At 31.7% G+C, this 12,190-nt stretch overlaps 2 protein-coding genes across 2 annotated transcripts; one reads left to right on the top strand and one right to left on the bottom strand.

Annotated features, from left to right (window-relative positions):
* Positions 1-425: 425 nt before the first annotated feature.
* LOC111004308 (gephyrin) lies at positions 426-9,812 on the top strand. Its single transcript, XM_022275299.2, has 10 exons — positions 426-820; positions 1,096-1,852; positions 2,271-2,425; positions 2,757-2,898; positions 5,556-5,635; positions 5,852-5,958; positions 6,768-6,927; positions 7,560-7,671; positions 7,868-8,073; positions 9,303-9,812. The coding sequence occupies exons 2-10, from the start codon at positions 1,108-1,110 to the stop codon at positions 9,456-9,458; spliced, it is 1,863 nt and encodes a 620-aa protein (XP_022130991.2). The 5' UTR covers positions 426-820; positions 1,096-1,107; the 3' UTR covers positions 9,459-9,812.
* Positions 9,813-10,129: 317 nt separating this feature from the next.
* LOC111004310 (transmembrane emp24 domain-containing protein 2) lies at positions 10,130-11,775 on the bottom strand. The gene is made up of 4 exons (XM_022275302.2): positions 11,523-11,775; positions 11,209-11,390; positions 10,892-11,041; positions 10,130-10,315 (listed from the first exon to the last, which is right to left on the bottom strand). Exons 1-4 carry the CDS (start codon positions 11,659-11,661, stop codon positions 10,166-10,168), a joined length of 621 nt encoding a protein of 206 aa, XP_022130994.1. The 5' UTR covers positions 11,662-11,775; the 3' UTR covers positions 10,130-10,165.
* Between the last annotated feature and the right edge of the window lie 415 nt (positions 11,776-12,190).

The following is a 12,190-nucleotide window of genomic DNA, read 5'->3' as shown; positions in this document are numbered from 1 at the left end:
TCACAATGGAAAACCAGGCTGATTTCGTTGAACCTCTTCGACGGAAAATGGCTAAAGTACAATCAACACCAGCATCGCGACATGGCAACAAACGACGATTCGTATTTAGAGCTACCTGGAGCGACTTTGTAATGTAAAATTTTTGTGGTGTAATTTTTTAAGTACCTTTTATTTTATTGTTACATACTATCATTTGTCTACTTAGCTTTTCTGTCTCCGTAGGGGGGTGATGTAGCGTATCGTAGATACGCACTAAAATGTACATACTATATGGTGTAGTATTTTGTATGTGGCAATATAAATACAGGACACTTAGAAAAGAAGAAAACAGACGTCACTCAGAACAGACTTTTAAGATGAGTGAACATGTATTTTTCCTATGAGCCTTTCTATAAGAATATAAATTAATTACCGTTGTTTGTGAAGAAATATATCAATTTAACAAAGATAAAAATGGGTTGTGATTTATAAAAATATAGAACATCCCATATCTCTATTTACATTTTATATATGACAGTTACAAAATTCCTCATTTTCTGAATTTTAGTAGGTAGTGTAAGCATAACATCTTTACGTAGTACGTATCTGTGTCTTGTGAAGTCGTGTCTATACCTAAGATTAATTTAATTAAATATTGAATACTTTACCCGCTCATTCTGATTGCTATTTAAAAGAATTTTAAATTTCGTGCATAGATTTCAGTCCTTAATAACTTTTATATAAAAAGAAATTGCGTGCAAAGTATATGCCAAAACTACTCATCGTAGTAGATATTTTTAGCGACAACCTAATTACTGTGAATCCTAAAATTAATTAGAAGGTAAGATATAAAAATTTAAAATCTTATAATGCTTACTAGAATTTTTTAATATAATTGTTTAGTCGATTTTTAACGATTAATGTATGATTTATCAAGTAATATCTGAAAATGGATTTTGATGAATTATCCTGACCCCGAAATTTTAATTATTTTACACTATAAACATGCAATGTTAAGTAATTTTTTGTATAAGCTGATAAGTTTAACATTAGGGACACTTTAATAAATTTGTTTTTAAATATATTTTAAACTACTTAATGCTATTGCATTTACAGTATAGTAAAATTATGGTGAAGGCAGTAGTAATTATCACTGTTAGTGATACCTGTTTTAAGAACCATGCCAAAGATGAGTCAGGACCAGCCTTGTTTCAACTTGTTAAGGAGCAGTTTCCAGATGCATACATCCATACAATTATTGTTCCTGATGAAAAGGAATTAATTGAACGAGAGCTTAAGTACTTTTGTGATTCAAACATTGATCTAATTCTGACGACTGGAGGAACAGGCTTGAGTAGTAGAGATGTGACCCCAGAAGCCACCAAAGCTGTTATACAAAGGGAAGTTCCGGCAATCCCAATTGCTATGACCTTAGAAAGTCTTAAAAAGACTCCTATGGCAATGTTATCAAGAGCAATGGCAGGAATAAGAGATAGGACTTTGATTATTAATTTTCCAGGAAGCAAAAAGGCAGTTGTAGAGTGTATAGAAGTTGTAAAACCAGTTTTATCTCATGCTATTTCATTGTTAACAAATGATCTTGTTGAAGTTAGAGCTGTACATGATCAAATGCAAAGTGGGTGCCCTCATAAAACTAGCAGAGTAGTTGTTAGTAAAGTGGCATTAAGGCACAGAGAGTCACCATACCCAATGATCGAGATGACAGAGGCATTTCATATAGTGGATGCTGTTATGATGCACTGGACTGAGAGGGTAGAGGAAGTGCCTATTGATCAATGTATGGGCAAGGTAGCAGCACAACCAATATTGGCTAAAGAACCAATGCCGCCATTTCCAGCCTCAGTGAAGGATGGTAAGTTAAGAGGGTCTAATTTTACATACTTTTAAGCTATACTTAGTTAGGAAATGAATTGATAAATCTAAATGTTTCAGCAGACAAAAATAATATCCAAGCATTTTTGTTTCCATATAGTTTTGTAAGACTTCTTTGTGATACAAATAATTTGTCCTATGTAGAGTTAATATTAAAAGTCAAAGTTTTAAAGTTTAATCTTTGCAATCTATTTCAAATATTTTTGTATATTATAGACGGACGAGTAATTTAAAGTAAAGATTATTGATTTATTTATTTTACGCTTAACATAAATGCAATATTGGCTATTTAAGGAATGCTTTGTTTAGATCAAAATTGAGCTTTATATTAAACATTCTTTACTGCCTACTTTTACCATTCCAAACAGATGTCTTTAATATCATGATTTCTTGTGTAGGCTACGCCTGTTTAAGTTGGGACGGGGTCGGTATACGTAAAGTGCGTTCAGCTGTGACAGCTGGGGATACACCCGTTGCCCCGCTTGCATCGGGCGAATGCGCCCGCGTAAATACAGGCGCGCCCATACCATCGGGAGCTGATTGTGTGGTTCAGGTTTGTATATGTCACGAATATTATATGCAATAGATAGTTCTATTGCCTATTGTGGATTACGGATTTTTTATTGATATCCAAGAAAAGTATTTCTAATGCAAAAAATTTAGTAGCTTAAGCGCACAATATAATACCTAGTATATAAAATATCGTTTATGAGTTTATATTTCTAGGTAGTACCATAAACAATATTTCCAATAGATCCTTATAAATAATTGTAACCAAGAAAAGTAATTGTTAATTTATCAGTCTAGCGTGCGAATCCCACTGATTCCTAAATAACTTTTTATATTTTTTATTAGATAAAGTGTCAGCTGTAATTCTATTTTAGGTTGAGGACACGAAACTGGTGAAAGCCACAGATGATGCAGAGACAGAGCTGGAAGTAGAGATTTTAGTGAATCCCCAACCGCATCAAGATGTGCGACCAATTGGTTTTGACATATCGTTGGGTGATGTGCTATTAGAGAAAGGTAAGTTTTTTAACTGTGAGCGTACATAATCGTTGATCTCCTGGTATGATTGCTTCAAAAAAAATAATGCCATATAAATTTGGAAGGCCTGCTTCATGGTTACAAAGTTACAAACATAAACAATCAGGCACCCATCTTAGTTCTTTTGTTTTCTTTGCCGTCGGTCATAGTCCTGTCAATTTAGACCAAAAATGAGAGTGAAGGTACATAAAGTCCCAACAAGCTAAAAATCAGTAAAATTGTTATAAACATAATTATAAATAATATTTAAAAGTTCCCCATCATTCCCGTGTATGGAATTTTTTTATTCAATGTCAAAGGTCAGAAAAACGGTAAGTTTTATCATAATAGACAAAAATGTAGATCATAAAATTATCTATAATAAATGTCGGAATCAAACGAATCCTCCATTATATTATGATTCAACATTAGAGCACTACCGGCATTTACAATTTATGCATAGAAGAGAACCAGAGAACAAAAAAAAATCCATTCAAGGGAATGATGAGGAACTATTTCACATACATTATAAATAATATTTAAAAATTATTTATACCAAATTATGTTTTAAACATTTTTACTGATTTTCAGCTTGTTGGGACTTTATGTACTTACCTTCGATTGTCTAAATTGACCGGGGTATCAGAGATTTCTAAAAGATTCATAAATATTAGCCGTTTTGGCCCGCGGCTTCAGTGTGTTCCTTATAACCGTTCGTATTATGGGTGCACCAATGAAAATTCATTTCTATGTGTTCAATCAACCCGCTCGTACGGTTTAAAAAGCATTGGGAGCGACTAGCGTAACGTAGACATAAAAATGATAGGCCTGTCTGGCACAGATGGCTGATCACATCCTTGCTGAGAAAGAAAAAAAAATCTAGGAACTAGATGCATACATTTGATTCCAAGACCTATTTTTTTCTTAGATATTAAACTATTATTAAACAGTTCCACGCGTATTCATTTACACGATTATAATTGTACAGACCACGACAGACCATTAATTTAATGAAATAACTGAAACCTTAGAATTACTGTTTTATTGCAAAAAAGTTTATTTGTGAGGTACACGTTAATTATGACGTTAACTGGATCATTTATCACTCAGGACAATACGGCATTGTTTATTAACCACGGTGGTACAATATCTAGGTTTAAAAATACTAGATTTAATGTTGTCTGTATTGAATCAACTTTAAAAATAGATTATTTGTCACCTTGCAAAGGTGAGCGATTCATTGAGCTCATTAAAGATAATTTGATATTTACGTACCTATTTGTTAACGAATAAATATACATAGGTCAACATAATATGATAACTTTAACAATAATACCATTACCGCTTGTCAATTATTGACAATAATTACAATTAAGTTACCAAAAAGATAAACGTTTAAGCGAAAATAGCTTGTTAAAAAAAAACGTTTCATTTTGATTCGATATAATTTTTTATTCATGCTTTACACTGGAAATAAATAAGGGTTTGACTTAGGGCCTGTTTCACAATGTATGGATAAAGTCACAAATAGCTATGCAACACATAAAACACCCGAAAGATAAAAGTTCCGAATAATATACTTGGCATTTCATGACAAATAGCGCAATAGACAAATATCCGACAGTCGTGAAACGCAAAAATACTGTTTATCCTACCAATAAGTAATAAAAAGCTTATTTGGAACTTATCCGGACATTGTGAAACAGGCCCTTAGTGTAGCAACGCGCAATGTAAAATGCGATTAAGATGTTGAATACGACTAGCCGCTTTCACATATAAGATTTATGTTTGTTTACTTTAAAGCTATATTAAAGACTGTATTATAATTGACGAGATAAATAGAAATTTGCTGAGAGTGTTCATAACTTCAATTTCATTTAATATGCACATGCATTATTTATAGCTGAAATAAAATATAATTATAACGTTGTCTACGTTCCGTATGTACGGACCCGAAAGACGTCTACAAATATCATCTAATACACTAAATACATTTTAAAATTATTCTCAAATACACTTTAACATGCTGAAAAAAATCCATGAAAATCGTTTCCTCGGAGTTTAATTAGAAACGCGCAAAGATATCTATATAAAAATATAACTGTTATTTGTAAGTACAATATAACATTTCTTCAATCAGATTATTTATCTAGTCATATCTTTTTTTGATTAAAACTTGATGAATTATATTGCACCCTGACCTTCGTATATGTCGAGATAAATTATCACGTTATTCAGCAGAAAAATTGGTAGTCTTGTTAAGTAATTATGTACAGGCCAGTAGCAATTAACCAAAAAACCTATGTATTTATTATAACCGTTTCCTCTGTTCTTCTCCAGAACTGGACATAACAGAGAGACGAATGTAAGTTGTTTTTACTTTTTAAGTAGTAGCAAAATTTGTTAGTAGTATGTGAATCGGTATATACATATATTATTATTGTGGCATGCCATAAATGAATAAATATGGAGATGCCGTATCATGCAATCTCAAGATTTGAAATTTACCGACAGTTTCGTCGTCAATTGTTCTTTGATTGTCACTGTTAGTAATGATATAATTACTACCTATATCATTGAAACGATGTGCAAACGTTTTTAAACTGGTAAGCGATTGAAAATTAACACAAGTAAAGCTTTTCTCATTATTTACGCAGGTGATTTAATCGATGCAGCAAAGATAGGAATTTTGGCTGGCGCTGGCTATCTTAAAGTGCCCGTAAGAGTTTGTCCCAAGGTGTGTGTATTTTTGATTTTACACGTTCCTTGTATTTTCTTAATCAATTTTCAAACATTTTCGAAATAATTTGAATGACATGAGTTTTTTAGTAATGCACATTAGAAATGGGTAAAACAAATCATATATAGTTGCGTTACCTATATGTAAAAATCGCTTAGGAGAAAGTCCTTTAAAAAGTATGTGTCGTTACGCTAAAAAAAATGTATATTACAGGTTGCGATATTATCAACAGGCAACGAGTTGCAAGAACCATTTGAGAAAACACTTCGTCCTTCGCACATAAGAGATTCTAATAGGATTATGCTGAAAATGCTTCTTCGGTATGTATGCATTTATAACTAGCCCCAAGAAGATAATTTCGCCTTAGTGTGATTTTTTTCTTAAATTTTTCTCCAGGAAACCTTCATCAGAGTTCAAGGAATATATTTAAAATATACTTACTGGACCAGGCGTCTTCGAGTTTTGTGCTTAGTTACATTGCTGTTCATATTTATTTATATAGATAGGTTACTTTGAACCCTTCGAATGCTTATGTAAGTCGACGAAGTGATGTTTTATGGAAATTTATCGTAGTTAGTTTCGCAGATTTTTACTATTTAAAGAAAACTGATTTATCAAAATTTTCAATCGAATCAAACAAACCCAGTTCAATATTTTTTAATATATTATATATATAACCATTCAATCAATTCCTAACAATTGAGGCATTAAAAACTTCGATAAAATATGACTTTATCTTAATAGTCAGTTTAAGGAATATTTTCAGCATTTAAAATTAATTTTAAGTATTAAAAAGCAATTTACTGTATTAGATGTCTTCGTCGTGACCAACTTCAATGGATACCCTATACATTCAGCGACAAATATTTTTCAAGGAAACAACTGTTTAAACAAAATAAATAATTTTATGATCAAAGTATTAGCGAACGTTTTAACTTGTATTGTATATTGTCCACGAGACACACAAGTTTTGAGTCTGTTTCATTCCCTTTTCTGTACACACAAATAGGCTTCGAAGGTTACAAAAGCGTACAACGAGAATTACATTTTATATCTAGAATAAATGCTTGGCCTAAAATAACGGTGGAAGTCATAATGTTTATCTCCTATAAAACATATCTATCTGTAGGGAACACGGTTATGAGAGCATAGACTGTGGTATTGCCCGGGACGAGCCCGCAGAGTTAGCGTCGGCCATCGCAACCGCATTGGCCAAATGCGATATACTTGTTTGTACGGGTGGCGTGTCTATGGGCGAAAGGGATCTGCTCAAACCTGTGCTTGCTAATGTAAGTTCGTTAAATCCATGATATTTGAATCTGGAACTTTAACCTTTGAAAATAGATAGAACTGATTGCGATATATTTTTCATTCATACATCATTCTTTAAAAAGCGGGTGTCTTAGGAAGATCGAAACAGTCACTCAGTAATTTGAAAGTTATACGAGGATCGATTTAATTATTTTTTTGCAAATATGAAGTTTGCCATCCGGAAATAATATATAAATTATACTGTTATGGAAATAGATACTAATTATGGTTTGAATTATCACGCGAAGCAGAAAAATTCTTGTAGCGATTAATTTTTTTTAACTAAAATTAACTCACGCAGAGAGTTCTTTGGCTTGATGAGCTGGTTTGTATACACGCGATGATTATAAATATTAAAGATACATATTACTTGTTCAATATGTAGTGACTGAGTTCTAACTTAAAAGTTAACTTAAGAATTGCGAAAATTTTAGCTATAAATATGTTTATTTGCATAAGCTATCAAAATTAAATTTAAAATTAACTACACATTCATGCATATAAATAAATGTACTCTCGTAAAAAGCTCGTTGTAAAAACTCATCTTAGTTAAATATGTCTTAAGCGTGCCTATATTCGAAATTATGGATATTCATAAAATTGTTTTTAGGATTTCGGAGCGAAGATCCACTTTGGCCGTGTGCGCATGAAACCTGGCAAACCCAGCACGTTTGCTACATGTGATTATGAAGGAAAAATCAAATTTATATTTGCTCTGCCAGGTATATTTTTTATTTGTTGGAAGAAAGTGCTCTTATTCATATTATTTACATTTTACCCATTTTGTATTGTAGATTCAGATGTAAATTAAGTCTTCAATATTTGAATTTGTGATGAAATCAAAAATATGATTTAGCTTAGAAAAATCCCTCCTAACCATATAGATAAAGTTAATTAAATCTTGTTTAAAACTTTCAGGAAATCCAGTGTCAGCATATGTTTGCAGCTTATTATTCGTAGTGCGTGCACTACGTCAATGTACGCGTTACACGAGCGAGTACGCCCGTATGCGTGTACGTCTCGCGCGTGACGTCAAACTCGATCCAAGGCCTGAGTACGCGCGTGCTGTTCTTCACTTCCCTGATAATGCGGTGTTACCTGTTGCTACGTTGCTAGGCAACCAGGTAAATATTAATAGTTGTTTATGCTGTTATCACTTTAGTATTATTTGTGTTGCATATGAATAAGATTAGCCAAAATAATATATACACAAACAAAGTTTATTGGTCAAAATGAAACCAATTGAGCAAAAGAGAGAGTACAATTCTCCTTTTTTATGGCTATTATAAAAAATATGCTTTAATATTTTTTGTGATGAAATCTTAGAGTATTAAGCCAGAAAGGAGACGCCATCACTCGAACGATGCTAATTCATTTTTCTGCCAAAACATCGGCGGGGTACGAGGCACTCACACAGACAAAATTTTACTACAGAAACAAATTGCACAATGTTTGTACACACGCACACAAACCTAATTTGCTTACACAAGAGTAACCGCAACGCACACATTTAAAGTTGGTGTGGCTAACTACCAACTTAGGAAAATAACCATTATTAGGATAAATTCATGTGATAAATTTTTATAATTTTTCACGCCCTTTCTTCATTAATTAAAGACATTAGTATAATAAGAAAATTTGAAGTGTTGGGTAAACCTTCAAAGTACTTGTGAGCGAATCCACGAACAGGACAACTAATAATCAATAGTAAAGCATATTTACTTAAGTCATTGAACAATATGATCCCTATGTAAGTACCATCTGTTAGTAAAAAAATTATGCAAATAAAAAATTAAGCCACAAAAAACGTCATAGTGCGGAACTTTGCAATAAACTGGCAACATTGACTCGGCATTACTCGGCAATGAATATTTATTTGATTTTCACGTATTCTTATAATATACGATAATATTACTTAAGAAAATACTTACAGATGAAATGTTACGTTGTCTTTTTGTACACTCGATGTGTCAGACCTTTTTTTACAGCCGAATACACTGCATCCAGTCATTTTTGTCGGAGCTCTTTACACTAACAAGCGTCGTACCGGAATGGCGCGGAAGGGTCGAGAAACAGTTTTATATAACGGGTATGTCCAGCGGGTTCGTACTTTGACAGAGGGGGACGCGCGTAAAGGCGACTCCTTTCTGGCTTAATACTCTAAGGATGAAATACATGATTACACTCATGCAATTTACTAATTTGAAAAAAAGGGATATACCATATTCTACAGCTAAAGGCTACAACTTGATCAGAAGAATAGATGTAATTTTCTAGCAACCTTTATCATTAAACATTTAAAATGGTTTTCAATTATATCCATGATATTTCTAATATATTTTTTTGTTTACAGTGCAGTAGTAGACTACTTAGTGCTTCTGGAGCCAGTGTGTTACTTGAATTACCAGGTGCTAGTGAAACTTGTAAAGTTTTACCAACAGACTCTGTTGTATCTGCACTGGTTACTGGAAGAATTGACTTTAGCCGACCTGAGGTATATGGTGTTTGAATGGTAATTAAATGTAAGAACCTTTGGTTTCATTGTTATTACTTAATTATATTAATGCAATGAATCTAGTTATAAAATAAATAGCTTACAGCGTATTTCATAGGGAATCATAGGGAATTTAAATTACGAGGTATATTTCAAATCACCGTTGATGTCAAGCGGTCATTTTAAATATTTGTTACAACTTAGCATATGTTATATTGTTGTGTGTTAATTGTTAAATAGTTTTAAGACAATTTTTTATTCATATTTTAGTATGTGCTTCGTCATTTGTGATGTCCATATCATATACTAAAGTTGTGATCTGATGTTATGATTACGAGAATAATATATTTAATAAAACAAATTCTGTGAGATTTTCTTTTATTTTTTAGCAAAGACAAACTACTGAAATTTTATATAAATGTATAGCATTTCAAAAATTTCAACAACTTTACTGTGCAAATATTAAAGCCTTGGGACTTGTATTTGCAGTGTACCTAAACTTAATAAAATAAATCTTTTTTGAAAAGTGAAGTTGAATTGTGGATTGACTACAATGAAATTATTTTTATTCAATAGTAAACATACAACACAAAATGATAAACAAATATTTAAATAATATATAATAGCTTGTATAAAAACATTCTCAAACCACAGATCACTCAAATTGTATAAATAAATAGATCTTATATTTTTTAAATTTATATTATAAAACCTACTATATATTACACAACACGTTGGACTTCAAAGAACCTTTTAAGGTAATACACTTGCCCAAATGTCATAATGAGAAGAACACACGCCTCAAATATAGACCACATAACAACTCTAGAGTTTGTGCTCTCATTGATGTCACGATGAATGCGGTCACGAACCTGGAATAATTACAAATTTTTACAAAAAAAAAATTAATTACAATAATTTTAGAAAATTTAACTGTTTTACTATATTTTATAGCAAAAATTATAATGTGATACAATTTATATCTATAGACAATATGGTTTTGTGTTTTGTATGGTTATCAAACAGAAAGATGTAAGTAAAGATGTATTATGTGTGTTTGTGATTAGAATTAGAGATGTGTTTATAGGCTCAACATCACAAAGCCTTTGTACCAACTTATTCTTTTAAATAAATCTTCATAGGACATGGCCTCAGATTGCATGTTTTCTTTTTAGTAGGCATCATGCTGTGCAAAAACAGGCTGGTTTAAAAAAAGTTTCAGTATACAAATATTTAAGCAAATAAAAAAAATATCAATGCACTTACACAATTTGAATTTACATCTTCAGAATTTATAGTTAAATGTACAAGTATTGGCCAATACTGACATTGGTCTGGTTAATTTAGGAAAAGTCATGGAAAGGTTAAAGCTTTCAGGAAAATAGAACAAGTTAGTTGTAAAACTTCTTGTTTATAACTTTGTTGTTACAGACATTTAATTATCATACCTGCATGTACTCTTGTTCATGTTTTACAGTTTTTAGAGTAGTTCCCAATTCTTTAATCATATCTTCTAACTTATTGTGATTTGCATCATCTTCTTTTTCACCTGCTTTTTTGGCTGGAGCATCACCCACTTCAAAATTGAACATTACTACCTGTAATAAATACATGTGTGACTTTTATTCTAGGTAAGATACTGGTGAAACAAAAAATCTCTTAAAAAAGCTTAAGGATTAAATAATATTCAAACAAAATATATTTAATTCAGAATAATATCAGTATCACTAAAAGTATAGTAATAAATAAGTGTATGTTTAATTACCTTTGGTGTCATAGTGGACATTTGATTGCTAAAACAATATGTATAGCGCCCAGATGTTGCTGCTGAGAATGTGTACATTCCAGATGATTCCCTTTGTCCTGTGTATATGACAGCTCCATCAGGTCCTGTTATCTTAACATCTATATCTAAGAAACCTCCTTCAGCTATTTCAAATGTTAAGCCTGTAAGTCAAAAAAAATGTAAGTGATGTTCTAAATTAATATTTAATACACAAAAAGTACTTATTATTAGCAATTCATGTAGGACCTCCGTTTTTCAAAACATAAATTACTAGAAGGCCTGAAATATCTCACCCATTTTAGTATCGGCATCTACATTTTCAAAAAAACATTCTTCTGCATGAGCATCGACTGTAATGGTATAACTGTTACTAGCTGTTATTACTGAACAGATAGATAGTAAGAAAACTATGCGTCTATTTGAGCTTTTCATTTTTATTGCCTAAATTTATTTCACTGTAACCTATATTGTTTTCAATTTATTTTTGAAATATTATCCTATGCAAAGCTCTACCCTCGTCAGGCCACGTAATGACATATGTCAATTATAATTTATAACATACAAACGGCTGATGTCTGCTGTTCAGTTCAGCTGTCAAAATATGCACTACTCAATTTCAAATGTCAATAACTTTCGTACACTTAACACTGCACTATTCGATTATCAAATAAAGGTTAAAGTGATAAACTTACCAAATTACACTTATGAAACAGTTTCCGCATATCATATATTATATTTTCACAGGACTAATAATGTAGTTTAGAATATTTCTATATTTAAATTTCTTAAGGTGTTGGTCGCGGTAATGATTTTTACTTTTTTTCCTTGTGTCATACGACAGCCGCATACGGAATAGACCGTTGTCAAACTGTGGAAGTAGTGAAATATTATGGTAAAATTTTATACCAAAGTAGTATTCCAAACTGGATTAATGGATTTTTAGTAGACTTGAATATTAATA

This window comes from Pieris rapae, chromosome 14 (genome assembly GCF_905147795.1).
Source record: "Pieris rapae chromosome 14, ilPieRapa1.1, whole genome shotgun sequence".
Taxonomy (NCBI): Eukaryota; Metazoa; Arthropoda; class Insecta; order Lepidoptera; family Pieridae; genus Pieris; species Pieris rapae.
The sequence above is the reverse complement of the archived record's forward strand: the minus strand, read 5'-3'. Positions and strand labels throughout refer to the sequence as shown.

Excerpts from the sequence above, each read along its gene's own strand:
- LOC111004310 (XM_022275302.2), bottom strand. The coding sequence starts at position 11,661 with ATGAAAAGCTCAAATAGACGCATAGTTTTCTTACTATCTATCTGTTCA. Across the intron at positions 11,391-11,522 it reads AGATGCCGATACTAAAATGG|GCTTAACATTTGAAATAGCT; the intron begins GTGAGATATTTC and ends TTTGACTTACAG. Across the intron at positions 10,316-10,891 it reads ATGAACAAGAGTACATGCAG|GTTCGTGACCGCATTCATCG; the intron begins GTATGATAATTA and ends TAATTATTCCAG.
- LOC111004308 (XM_022275299.2), top strand. The coding sequence starts at position 1,108 with ATGGTGAAGGCAGTAGTAATTATCACTGTTAGTGATACCTGTTTTAAG. Across the intron at positions 2,899-5,555 it reads TGATGTGCTATTAGAGAAAG|GTGATTTAATCGATGCAGCA; the intron begins GTAAGTTTTTTA and ends TTATTTACGCAG. Across the intron at positions 7,672-7,867 it reads ATTTATATTTGCTCTGCCAG|GAAATCCAGTGTCAGCATAT; the intron begins GTATATTTTTTA and ends TAAAACTTTCAG.